The following is a 12,922-nucleotide window of genomic DNA, read 5'->3' as shown; positions in this document are numbered from 1 at the left end:
TATTTTAACTTGAGCTGCAAATAATTTAGTCCTTTGTAATTACAGTACTGCTATTAAGTATTCATAAGGCTGTACAATATAGTGTCACAGGAAACCTATTTTAATTTAGTGGCAAGTCAATGTTTTAATTTTGTGTAAAAACAGAAACTCATTCACCAAGCATTTTTGCTTGTGTGTTTTTGCAAGCCTTTTATTTTTCATTTATTTCTAGAAACAAGACTATTTCAGCTGTGAAAGTCTTTGGTAATACATAGAGATGGGTCTGTCTGAGGTCATTGGGAGTTTTACCTTGAAGAAGGACAGGATGATTTAACCAAGGGTATTTATGAGCGTGCCACTTCCCACACCAGCGCCCAGAGCTCACTGGGTGAAGCGTGGCATGCTTTGTGCACTGATACAATGCTTTGGGTTAGTTTCTTAAAATCATTTTTCTACTAAGTCATTTGTGGTAGTTAGAGGAAAGATGCTGCTAGTATTTGGGGCAGGACTACACAGAACGGGACCTTTCAACCAGTAACACAAGGTGTCTGCCGAGGGCTGTGATAAATACAGTTTTTGATGTGGTATGCATGATATCATCTGACATCTGCCTATGCTTTTTCTCCTCACCCCTGTGGAAACCGAGTCTTTGTCCAGAAGAGTCTTTTCTCTGTGCTGGTACAGTGGTCCTTGCAGTAGTTTGCTACCTTGCTGCAGTTGAAATAATCCTTTGGGAATCTCGATCCCAGAAGTTCCCAGGAGAAGTGGTGACCATGGAGGGGGGGGTGTTAGAGGTTGATCTTAGCTTTCAAATGAAGACTTGGAAGCTGATAAGAGGGGGAACTTTTTTTTTTGGTTTTTGGTAGAGCCACTGTCCCACTAGGACCTTGAAGCATTCTGTTAGCCCTAAGCTATGCATGAATGGTGGTGTATACACAACTACAAAAGGTTGTCTATCACTTCAGCTTGATTTTGTGTTTGCAGGCATGCACCTTAGTGTTGTGAGATACAAATATGCCAGGGTAGATGACAGAAAACTGTGTTTTGACAGCTCTGCAATGGTATGACTTCATTTGACATGTCTACCAGACTTCTGTTTGCAAGAGAAGCCAGGACAGAGAAGCAAAATGCAGCATATGGGTGTCTTCACTGGGCAAATGTGCATCTGTGAGACAGATCCTGTAACTTATAACTGCCCTTTCTCTCTCCACTGCAGGACGAGGTCTCTTCTATGGACATTGAACTGCCAGCTACCTATGCCTATTGCCTGTGATGGAAGAACTTGATGTTAATGTGAGGTAGGATAAACTACATGGCTCCTCCTATACCTTGTCTTGTCACTAGCGAGCTGCAGGGGGGCAGAAGCTATGTGGGGTGTTTGCAAAGCTACAGGATGCTATATTCTGTTTGTCTGTAGACAAAGGTTTCTGCTCATGCAGCAATGCCTGCTTTGGGGTTTCCTGTAGCTTCTGTGATGATGTAGTGTCGTCCTGTTACTTGTGTAAATGTCAGATGTGACCACCAAACCCACTTCACACAAGGACATCAAACTTGTGACTAAACCCGTGCTGCTGGCCCAGACACAGGAGGAAGCAGTATTTCAGTTGCAATAACTCTTTGTGGAAACATACACCTCTCTTCTTAAAAACCACTTGGGGACTATCTGATGTCTCAGGTTTTTATTCTGGGGAGTAGTTCTTCACCCTTCCCCCGTGTGGACACTCAGGTGGCAAAACCATGGGGAAATGTCTTGGAGAAAACTGCTCTGACAGAGACAGATTCAGTGTATACACTCTGGTCCTGCAAGAAGCCTTTCCCTAAGGTGTTACTGAACAGAGATCAGCAGGAAATGCCATACAGAAAAGGTGAGACAGGGTTTTGCACCTCAAAAGGGATCTTGTCGTGCCACCCTGTCCTCACTGCTTTCTCCTCTTGGGCTTTCAGGTTGGGATGTGCCTCTGTGCAAGCCACAACCCATTCCCCCCAGTTGCATGTGCAGAGTGAGATAATACATTTTTCAAAGGCAATTTCTATTCTTAATTAGCCCCTCAAAGTTCTGTACTATCAAAGAGAACATCTCTGGTCTTCATTCACCTACTCAAGTGTCAGGGAAGTCACCAGCAACTCCAGGTTGCTGCTTAATGCACACTTAGCAGGTCGCATTTATAACCTGGTAATCAATGCTGAGAGGTAATGTGTTTTCCTTAATGAAATTCGTCTTGCCTTTTTAATACCAAGTGTAGTTAAATGTGTAGGCTACCGCTGGTTTTCTGTAAAGGGAATTAAGGTGCTGATACCAGGCAATTTTCCCTACAATATTTTCCTGCCTGTAAAGACACTAGGAAAAAAATCTTCCATTTCTCACTGTGGTAAAAAAAATTCCCCACTATACGTTTCATCATTTATAGAAGGAAAATGTCAGTTCATAAACACCAAGGAACACAAAGAAACTGGCTCAGCGAGTGCCTGAACCACAAGTGCCTGGGCACAGGGAGGCTGTACTGGAAGGGAAGTGTGACATTATATTTATCTTATCCTTTTTTCAGTAATGTGTCATTTGCCACACGTGGAGACAGACATTGAGTAGGTCTGACTAAGCATGGGTGTTTTGAAGTGATCTGTTGGAGTTTTGTCATTCACTGTTTGTAGGAACCAACAGATCATTCTGTTTCTTATTTTTTAATTTAATTTTAATTAAAACTTTCATTTCAAATTGTTTTTTATTTGGACCCAATTTCAATATAATTAATATTAATAACATAATTATATTATATATGATATTTATAATTATTTAGGTTTATAATTATAAATTATAATAATATAATATAATAGGGTCCAAAACCCACCCAAGCCAAAACCCAAACCCAAATAAAGCTGATTCCTATCAGAGTTAGTCTTTCTCTTCTGATACTTTCCTATACGTGATGTCACCTGAACTCAATGAGAAGCGCTAGGGAGGAAGGGGTTTGGGAGCTCCAGGAGTGCGTGGACAGAGCTGCAGGGGGGTTTCCTTTGGGAAAATGCCAGTTGCACAAGCCTGTAGAAAGGTATTTTGGAGAGGGTTCCCTCAAGAGACTCTTTTCCCCTGGAAACTGGTTAGTGTGGCCTGACCCTGACAGGGCAGCAGAAGGACCTGTGAGGGGGAAATCCTTGTTTGGTGAGTTATTTCATCTGACTTCCCATTTAGATGTTAAAAGAGGCACCGCAAGGCATTCCTGGGAATCAGATGATGGAAAACCCATGGGAATTTGAAAGCACTTGTGAATCACTATTGGGTCACTGTTCCGGAGCTGTTTGATCACACACTATGGTCAGATCTCACTTTGTTATACATCAGGAATGATTTCTATGCTTTTGTTCCTAGGGCTTTTCCTGAGCTGAACTAAGGCAGTCCTTCATTCTGTGTGATTGATTGCGTAAGCTGACTTTGTGGTAGGCACATGGTTTTATTTTGACTCCACGCTTTCCAAACTAGGGATTTTGGGGTTTGAGAGCTTTGCTATCAGCCACCAGTAAGTAGCCGATGTTTCTCCTTTAGCTGCCCTAATTCCAGCTTTTTTTGCTGAGATGTGAAAAACTAAATGTTTTCTGTCAAAGCAAGGACCTTCCATGTGCTGTTTTCCAGAGCTGTATGTGGTAAGCCTGAGAGGTGGGAGCACTGGGGTTCTGCCTCGCCATCCCTATGGGGCTCAGGGATGCTGCAGTGGGAAGGCTGCATGAGAAGGGCAGCAAAGCTTGGGGAAATGGGAGATGTTTTGACAACATGATGACAACAGCAGGCTGTGAGGAGAGTGGGGACAGGTTGACTTTGTTTAGAGCTGAGCCTTGTGGAACAGCAGCATTTGGAGCAGCAAGTTCCACAGTTGTCCTGCTCCAGCCATCTGAGATGGCCATGGCCACAGAGCTCCTGCCCTTGACAGGTTTTGATGAGGTGCTCCAGAGGATGACAAGTGATGAGTGGCTTTACATCTCTGTAGCTACCTGAAGCATTGCAGGCAGCTTCATCTGTACAAATGTTTTATTTCTGTGGAAAGAATTGGTATGAATTTTGCAAAGGCTGCAGCGTGAGGTTGGAGACACATTCCTGGAAACTTTAGACAGTCTGCTTTGGAGCTTGTATTTATCATAGCCAAGGGGGGTGGCAGACCTCATTTTCTTTAATTCTAGAGTAGAATAGAAAAATAAATGGCATTACATGTATTTGATCTATATTTTATAGAATTTTTAATTTTGTGTGACTTGGTGATTGTTATTGGACACATTTATTATAGGCAGTAGGCTAATGAGATACTGTCAAGTGGTTTGGAATGAAAACTCTAACACTGGAATTGGTTAGAGTATGGGGGAAGCTATTCTCTTTATTCTCTTCGTTTCCAACACCTTTATAAAGCTATTAGCTGGGCACACTGCAAACAAGAGTGCAGCAGTCCTTCCCCCTGACCAGTTGTAGCACAGTAGGCACATGGTGGGGCTGTTTGCTGCTGATGCCCTCAACCAAAGGGCAGGAGCTCCTGCAAATTCCTTCACTCTTACCCTCACTGGCACAAACCCCTTCCTCCATCTGAAGGTTGTGATGTAGCACTTGCAATCTTCTCTTTGGAGCCAGAGCTGGCACAAGGGTTTTAGCAAGCAGGCTGCTGCCCTGTCTGCTCATGACAAGGTGTTTCTTGTAAATCTGTACAAACCTTCAAAACATGTTTGCATTTCTCTTTTTCAGTTTTTCTGGTTTTTTTTTTTTGGTGCATTAAGACAATTTCACTTTCATACAAACAGAAGGATTTTGACAGCCTTAGAGAAAGTGGAAAAAGGTTGACTCTCTTTGAGCACAAAAGGAAAATATAGAGATGGTTCAGCTACAGTTTGTTCCACTGCACCTACACTTGCATTTCAGTGCAGAACAGCAGTAAGGTGAATCTCCCAGTCATCCCCACACATGGTCCATCAGTTCAGATCACATAACCCTTGGCAAGGAGACTTGAAAACTGTGTTCCTCTTGGAAGACACTAAACCAGCAGCTCTGCACCACACACTCTGCAGTCCACAATGAGAACTAAAGTTTTTGAAGCATGGGCTCAGACTGTGCAGCTTCCTCATTCAGGCATCGTGGGGACAATCAGGCAGGAGACTGGGCTAAATCCAAAATTCCAAATACCCCCTATGTCCTGCACAGAGTGGAGATGTAGGGGCCACAGTACCAACTGCTTTGATTTGTTCCATTGTGCCAAACGACCAGAGAAAATAGACATAGTTTCTGTGTACAGAAGTTGCCTGGCAGTCCATGGACTCATTTCTCTGTGTACAAACCAGGCAGGTGGCTCTTGCAGAGTGTGGACAGGTACATAACAACTCTGCCCTTGAAAACTGAGAGGATTTCTGTGTACCAAGAAGGGCACCTGCAGACCTTGCTGAGCAATCCAAAAGGGATGGACTCCGCTTCTTTTGGGCCCTTGCCAATGTAGACAGCAAACGTGCCATTCATGGGGAGTGAGCAATGGCCTCACTAAAGACTATTAAAGTCTTCACAGACCTTTGGTAAGACTGTTATCACATCAGTATGGAGCATTGACTGTAGCCAGGAATAATGTAAAGCTTCCCATTGGCATTCCAGCCTCCTTTTATCACATAGCAGATCAGACTCCTCTACGTCACTGCGAGCACAGGTGACTTGAAAGCACACTAGTTCTGAATGGTGTGGTTTGCCATTCGTGTGTGTTTTCCCTTCTTTGAGCTCCAGCACTCCTTGTTCATTCATTCAACCCACTGCTATGGGTGCTGCATGTCAAGCCCAGCATTTCTAGCTCCTGGTCTGCCTCAGAGATGCTCTGCTGGCACATTTTGAAAACCATTGACCCAAAATTTTGCAAGAGCTTTGGCACAGAAAGGCTCCGGTGTCATTTACGGCAGTGCAACAGGTTGGGAAGTTGCAGTTATTAACGAGAGGCAGTTTGAACATTTCTCAAACTGCAAACTGATTTTCATGCTCTGGCTGATGTTTCCGTTGGGCAAGCACCCTACTATTGCATGCTAAATATCGACTGCAAAGTTGTGCTTCAGGCAGCTTTTAAAATGCATTTCTGTTAACATTTTAACCCCAAAGGCCGTGCTCTGGGCTTTGAGAACTGGACTGTTTTCCACTTTCTCACACAAACTCTTTGTGTAAGTCTGTGGACAAATCTTCAAGACTGACTGATTCTCCCCACTGTGACAAATGGAGTTCCATATGAGCTCCAGCACAAGCAGCTCTTAAAGCCCTTAGCTGGGAGGGGAGAAGCAGAAGAGCAGCTGCCTGGTGTTTATAGCCAGGACCGGGCAAGGAGAGCTGTGCTTGTCCTGGCTGGAGCCATTCTCAAACTCTTGGGCAACCTCTCCTATTTGAATGGGTGCTCCTGAGTGTGGGCAGAGCTGTTGTGTGTACTTCACACTGTATGAAGGCTTGCTGCTTCCTCAGGTGTTGGGGAGAGGCTGTTATGCTCTTGAGAACTAAGCTTTTGAAAAAAATCATGAGAAGGTTCAGTGCAAGTAAATAGCTTTTATATAAGGCTTTTTATTGTAGCTGTTGGTGGAGGCAGACTCCCTTTGCTAAATCAACTGTGGAGAAACAATGCATTATTTGAATTTGTCACAACAGTAATTGCTTTTTATTTTTAAGCTGAGCCCCCAAACCAGCAGAATTTTAGATTGATGTTAATTGCTTCCAAACTTGGCTTTATCAGCTTTAGTTTTCTCTGTTTGCTGCTGAAGGTGTTTTTGTGCCTTGAACTGCTCTGGAAAACACAGAGCCCTCCAGCAGTACTGCGTGGGGTTCATTAATCTTGTCTTGACTTTGAGAAATGAGAAGCAAGGTGGAGGAACAAGGAATAAGATCAGTTGAATTAGTTGTGTTTGTTTGGAAGCAAAAATATTCCATTATTTAACCTAGCTGCTGTTCCCAAAGTCCTCATACAGAGGCATAGTAAACATTATTTCTGACAACAGACCTTCTCAATTATATGCCCTCTTGAATCAAGTTGTATATTGAGTGAGTCCCCAGTCCAGAGCCCTGCCTGTTGGCCCAAGAGGTTCCTTTCTCCATGGACATCAAGAAGTGGTGCTGTTGATGGCTGACTCTAAGATGGGTTTGTTACCTAAAGCTGGTACACTGGCAGGATGGCTGGCTGTAGAAAGAGGCAGAGGTCTTGGGTATCTTCTTCCTACCCACACCTGGGGAAAACAGGAGCAATAGTCAGCAATGGGAGAGAGAGGGAGTAAAAGAGCTATATCCCTGAAATCCTGGAAGAAGCTAAGGGTTGTCCTAGGGGAGGAGTTGGAGTGTGTGCTGCTCCCCGCTTCCTTAAGACATTGGCAGCCAGCAATAAGGACTGAGGGGGGTGAGAACTGAGCTGTGAGGCAGGACAGGCAGAAAACTGGGCTAAAAGCAGAGGTGGCTATTTGGGCGAGGAGGAGGCTGTGCTGAGCGGTTAGAACAAAATAAGTGTCTGGTTTAATGGACCAAAGTGTATAAGATGGAAGGATTTCATGAAAGAGCTTGTGTGCTCTGAGTGCCCTGACAGGGATGTTCATGGAAAGCAAATAACTTAAGATTCCTGCAGCAGGTTGCAATGTAAGTGTTTATTCTCATGTATACACAAACTCTTTACAAAACCTCCCCAGCTTCTACACTTTGCGTCATTAAATCATTGTTTATCTCAACTTCTTTGATCACATTTCTGTTAGGTGAAAAATACCATGCTAAAACATCATTTAACAGGACAAAATCAGCCTAAAATGCTCTTCTTTTCCTAGTCCCCTTTCTAAGGGAAGATCAGCTCTAGTCCTCCTGTAATACCTGCAGCATCCATCCAGAGAGGTATTTGCTCATGCATTTCTGTGGAGACAGAGATACTGATTGAGAAGATTTTCTACAGAGTCCTATCTCCTCTGCCTGCATCCCCCAGGCAGGAATGGTGCAATGATCAGAGGAGCACTTAGATGAGGGCTCTGTGTTTTCATCCCTAGGTATACAAGTGGTATGATGTCCAGTTCTGCTTGCTGAGCTGATGTGGATGAGCGCATCTACTTCCAAGGGTAATGGCAGGCAGAACACACAGTGCCAGAAAAGAGTGAAGTAAAACCCTACAGATCCCTTATGAGGCAAAACTTAACAGTATTGATTTATATCAGCTGTAGATATGACCATGTATAAGCTGTGCTATTGAGCAAAATGACCCATTTTATAAGCAGCCATTTGAAAGGCGGCTGGTTGCTGGGTTTGTTTGGAATCATAGAATAGTTAGGGTTGGAAAGGACCTTAAGATCATCCGGTTTGAAACCCCCTGCCATGGGCAGGGATGCCTCACACTAAACCATGTCACCCAAGGCTCTGTCCAACCTGGCCTTGAATACCACCAGGGATGGAGCATTCACAACCTCCCTGAGCAACCCATTCTAGTGCCTCACCACCCTTACAGTAAAGAATTTCGTCCTTATATCCAATCTAAACTTCCCCTGTTTAAGTTTTAACCCGTTACCCCTTGTCCTATCACTATAGTCCCTAATGAAGAGTCCCTCCCCAGCATCCTTATAGGCCCCCTTCAGATACTGCAAGTTTAGCCTCTGCAAGTCCTGCAGGGGCAAGTAGGGAATAGTCCATGAGCTGAGAGCCCTAAAACATGGGGCATTTCTGAATGTGCAGCCATAGACTTTGCAGTGTTTCCTGTATGCTGACAACGGGTGCAAGAAGAGGGGTGAAGCAGGAGGGCGCAGGGAAGGAAGGCACGGTGTGAGGGCTCACTTTTGTATTCTGTGCTGCTCTCTACAGCCCAGGCACCACTCAGCGGGAGGAGTAGCTGTTACCAGCCTGGGTGCTTCTCATATTGTTCAACTTTTTTCTCAGTTTCTAGGGAAACACTTTACAGCACTATATTTATCGGAACATCTTTCCAAACACCTCCGCCAACACTTAATTAATGGAATTTTTAAGCCTGGCTCCAGCTTCTGCAAATTAATAGTGTGCTCCTTTACGGCAGCTGTGGAGCAAGTGGGACATATATACTCTCTGAAATAAGTTAGAGCGTGCAGAGGGGCAGCTCCACCATTTGTCTCTGTGTGCTGAGCCTCCCCAGGGAGGTAAGGCTGTCATGCAGCCTGCAATGTTTCACTCTGCTTTTATTAGTGTGCCCTGAGGAGTCTGCACAGATGAAAATGCCATTGTCAAAGAGTTAGGTCACAAAAATTAACTTTTTGGTGTATTTCAGCACATCCTTTCTTTAGCTACAGTGTCTCTACGCAGAGTGGCAGCTAGCGGAGATCTGAAAGAGGCTGTGGAAGGTTGTTAGAACAGTCCCAAAGCCTTAGGATATCCCGGGGCAAGAGCTAGCTCTAGGGCTTAGCAAAACTGGGCAGCAGATTGCCCAGAGCAAGAAAACGGGCTGTACCTTGTTGCTAGCTTTTCCCCACAACGGCTTCGTGAAAGGGTAGTGCTGGGCCCTGCAGCACCAGAGGCTTTCCAGGACACACTCCTTGACTGTTCAGGGCTGACCCTCGACGTTAGGCTGGCAAAATTCAATGTGTCTCCATGTTTGGGATTTCTTGAGCCAGCCATGCTCAGATGTGGCAAGTAAGGAAGCTGGGAGGGGATGTTAGGGTGTCTCTTAAGAGAGGCGTGCTGTAGAACTGGGGCTGTGTGAGAGACATGGGACACAGTTAGCTGTGTAAGGGTTAATAGGGCACCGTATTGACAGAGCCATGTTTCCTCATAGAACAGAGGTGATGGTGTCTCAGAACGAAAGGGTATCGGCTACAGTCAATCTAATCTAATCTAGTGGCTGGAAATCTGATGGCTTTTGCTCTCCTCTCATTGAGTTGAAATTCCCTGAGTTACTTTGGGAGAAGTACAGAAAGAGAGTCCTGAGGTCCTGGGTAGACATCTCTTCTGGGAATGCTGTCTTGGGTATAGGGCTGCAATGCTGAGAGTTCCGCTGAGCTGTTACCTACTGCAGATCCTGCTGTGATAGCATGCAGCTGCAGAATGAGCCATTCACTGTTTGGGAAAGAGCATTTCTACTACCTCAGATATGAAAGGTGTTGCAGCAAATCATTTTGTACTGTTTACTTGGCTGTTTCTAGGAGCTGCTATCAGGTAGTGTAAATGGCTGTTGATAGACTATTACCCTGGAGCAGAGTGCATCTATGACACAGATAAGAAATGTGCTCCTTTTCTTAGTTCAGTCTTTCCACTATTTATTTTGGCCTTACTGTACTGTGACAATGAATCATCAGTGATGTGACTCCTTGGTCTGGCAACAGTCAGAGGTCTGAACCTCAGTCACTGGCTGAACTTACTTGCCCCATTGCCCCATCTGTTAACCAAGGACTTGCCAACCTGTGTCCTGTGTCTGCCTCCTAAAGACAGAACACTAAGGAAAAGTATCTGTTGTCTGAACACAAGCTTTGCCATCTGATGGACAGGAACCCTGTGGAGATGAAGCTTTCAGGGAGTCTTTGGGTGTTTGGGGTGAATCCATTTTAGGGCAGGTCATTAAAGAAAGGGTCAGAAAGAAAAACCCCAACTTGAGGCATGCTGAAAAATGTAGCAAAGCAATCGGTTCCTCCCCATCCCATGGGGAGACAAGGTGTCATTAGTACTGTGAACTGCTGGGATTACATTGCAAAGAGGCAATTTCAGTCCTTGCACTCATATCCCTTCATACAACCCAAGCTACTAGAGGCCAAGCTACCTTTAAGCACCTGCATAGGAGGTGAAGAGGTGAAGGGTCTGCCTGTTGCAGGTGACTTTTTATGGTTGATGAAGTTTCTACTCTGAAATATTGCAAGCTTAGCACAACCTTATCCAGTTCAAGTCCTCCCCAGGATATGGTGTGTGGACTACAGGGAGAATTTAATCTCACTCTTGACAGATGCCCTTCTATTTCTCACATCTGAGGAACAGTAAATTTGGAAACTTATATATATATGTGTGTGTGTGTGTGTGTGTGTGTATATATATATATCTATCTACTTGCAGAGAAAAAGACATTTGAAACAGAATATCAACACTGGAGAGGGCTACTGAGACAGATGCTGGGTTTCTGGCTCTCTGCTGGTATACCTGTGATAAATGGCCCAACAGCTGACCTTTCTATTGCACGTTGGCATTGCTATAAGCTCAGTGAGGAGTGAAGGAGAAACAAAAGGGCCCTGTTTGCTTCTAAGGAAGGATGGGGTGACCTATCTGTCTGTTGATGGGTCAGAGTGAAGGAGAGCGAATTGAGCAGGGCCTTTCCCTTCCTGCAACACATAAGCTTGCACCTACGTGAGAGCAGAGGAAAGCTTACGGCTGTTTTGGGGTACCTGTCTTGTCAACTGCCTTAGGTTGGGCACTTACAGTTCATCTCTAACTGTGGCTCTGTGTGTAGGCACAGAGTATTGCCACCTAACAGCAGGCAGATTTTCCTTGATTTTTCAATGACTCTAAAGCTTTAATGCACCCAGTATCTGCTTGTTTGTTTGCTAAGTGACTTTCACAGCCCAAGCGCCTCCCTATGGGAATATTGGATAGCTGTTCCAGCAGTGTACCAGATAGAGGTAAGAGCAGACTCCGCTGAACAAGAACATGTCTTTTAAAAGAAGTTGGTTCCAGATGTCAGATATGTATAAACACATTACTTCAGTTGGTCCCCTGCTCCTTAGCCTAATCTGGAAAATCACCCGAGCTCCCAGTTGGCTCCTAGAGCTCAGATTATTATTTTCCATCTCCATATCTCCAGAGTTCTATCTATTGGCATTTCAGTTCTGTTCAACTTTGTCTTAAAGGCCAGGACCTGAAAATACAGTTTTTGTTTTCAAAGCCTTCTTCCCACAGTGAGATCATAGGCCTGTGGTGATGTGCCAGCTCATTGCTCACTGTCAGCAGACTAGTCTGGAGACTTAACCAGGGCTTGCTCTTTCACCCTGGGTTCAGCAGTAGCAGCCATTTTTCTCCTTAGTTGCTGGTGCAGTGCTGTGTTTTTGACTCTCAGCCTGGGAACAGCGCTGATAACACCAATGTTTTTAGTTGTAATGTTTACTCTGAGCAAGGACTTTCTGAGTCTCATGCTCTGCCAGAGAGGAGGAGAAGCCGGGAGGAAGCAGAGACAGGACACCTGACCCAAACTGACCAAAGGGGTATTCCATACCACAGCACGTCATGCCCACTATATAAACTGGGGGCAGTTACCCGGAAGGGCTAGATCACTGCTTAGGTCGAGCAGGGTATCGGTTGGCAGGTGGTGAGCGGTTGTATTCTCTTCCCTTGTTATTTCCCTTATCATTGTTATTATTGGTGGTAGCAGCAGTGGTTTGTGTTATACCTTAGTTACTGGACTGCTCTTATCTCAACCCACGGGAATGACATTCTTTCAGTTCTCCTCCCCAGCCTGCTGGAAGCAAGGGAAGAAAGAAGGGGGGGGAGTGAGTGAGCTGCTGTGTGGTTCTGAGTTACCAGCTGGGCTTAAACCATGACACCTCATGAGCTTCCTGAGACCTATGAGGATTTATCTGGGAACAGATAAGAAGACAGGCTGAGAAAGTTGGGTCTGTTCATCCTGGAGAAGAGAAGGCTGCATGGAGACCTCATAGCAGCCTTCCAGTATCTGAAGGGGGGCTACAGGGATGCTGGGGAGTGACTCTTCATTAGGGACTGTAGTGACAGGACAAGGGGTGATGGGTTAAAACTTAAACAGGGGAAGTTTAGATTGGATATAAGGAAGAAGTTCTTTACTGTAAGGGTGGTGAAGCACTGGAATGGGTTGCCTGGGGAGGTTGTGAATGCTCCATCCCTGGTGGTGTTCAAGGCCAGGGTGGACAGAGCCTTGGGTGACATGGTTTAGTGTGAGGTGTCCCTGCCCATGGCAGGGGGTTGGAACTGGATGTCCTTAAGGTCCTTTCCAACCCTAACTATTCTATGATTCTAACAGGTTGTTGTCTA

General features: G+C 45.0%; 1 protein-coding gene across 3 annotated transcripts in view; it reads left to right on the top strand.

Moving 5' to 3' along the window:
• HTR4 (5-hydroxytryptamine receptor 4) overlaps window positions 1-12,922 on the top strand; it is a 130,798-nt gene that overhangs the window by 36,293 nt on the left and 81,583 nt on the right. For all 3 annotated transcript variants that reach the window (XR_009743974.1, XM_061456606.1, XM_061456608.1), the window contains exon 2: window positions 1,196-1,277. Coding sequence is in view for 2 of the 3 variants with exons in the window: in XM_061456606.1 (XP_061312590.1) it covers window positions 1,252-1,277 (26 nt within the window). In the remaining variant the exon portion in view is untranslated. The remainder of the gene's footprint in view (window positions 1-1,195; window positions 1,278-12,922) is intronic.

This window comes from Pezoporus flaviventris, unplaced genomic scaffold (genome assembly GCF_033815535.1).
Source record: "Pezoporus flaviventris isolate CSIRO_AGI_PZ_B2104156 unplaced genomic scaffold, CSIRO_AGI_Pfla_v1 ptg000023l, whole genome shotgun sequence".
NCBI lineage: Eukaryota > Metazoa > Chordata > Aves > Psittaciformes > Psittacidae > Pezoporus > Pezoporus flaviventris.
The sequence above is the reverse complement of the archived record's forward strand: the minus strand, read 5'-3'. Positions and strand labels throughout refer to the sequence as shown.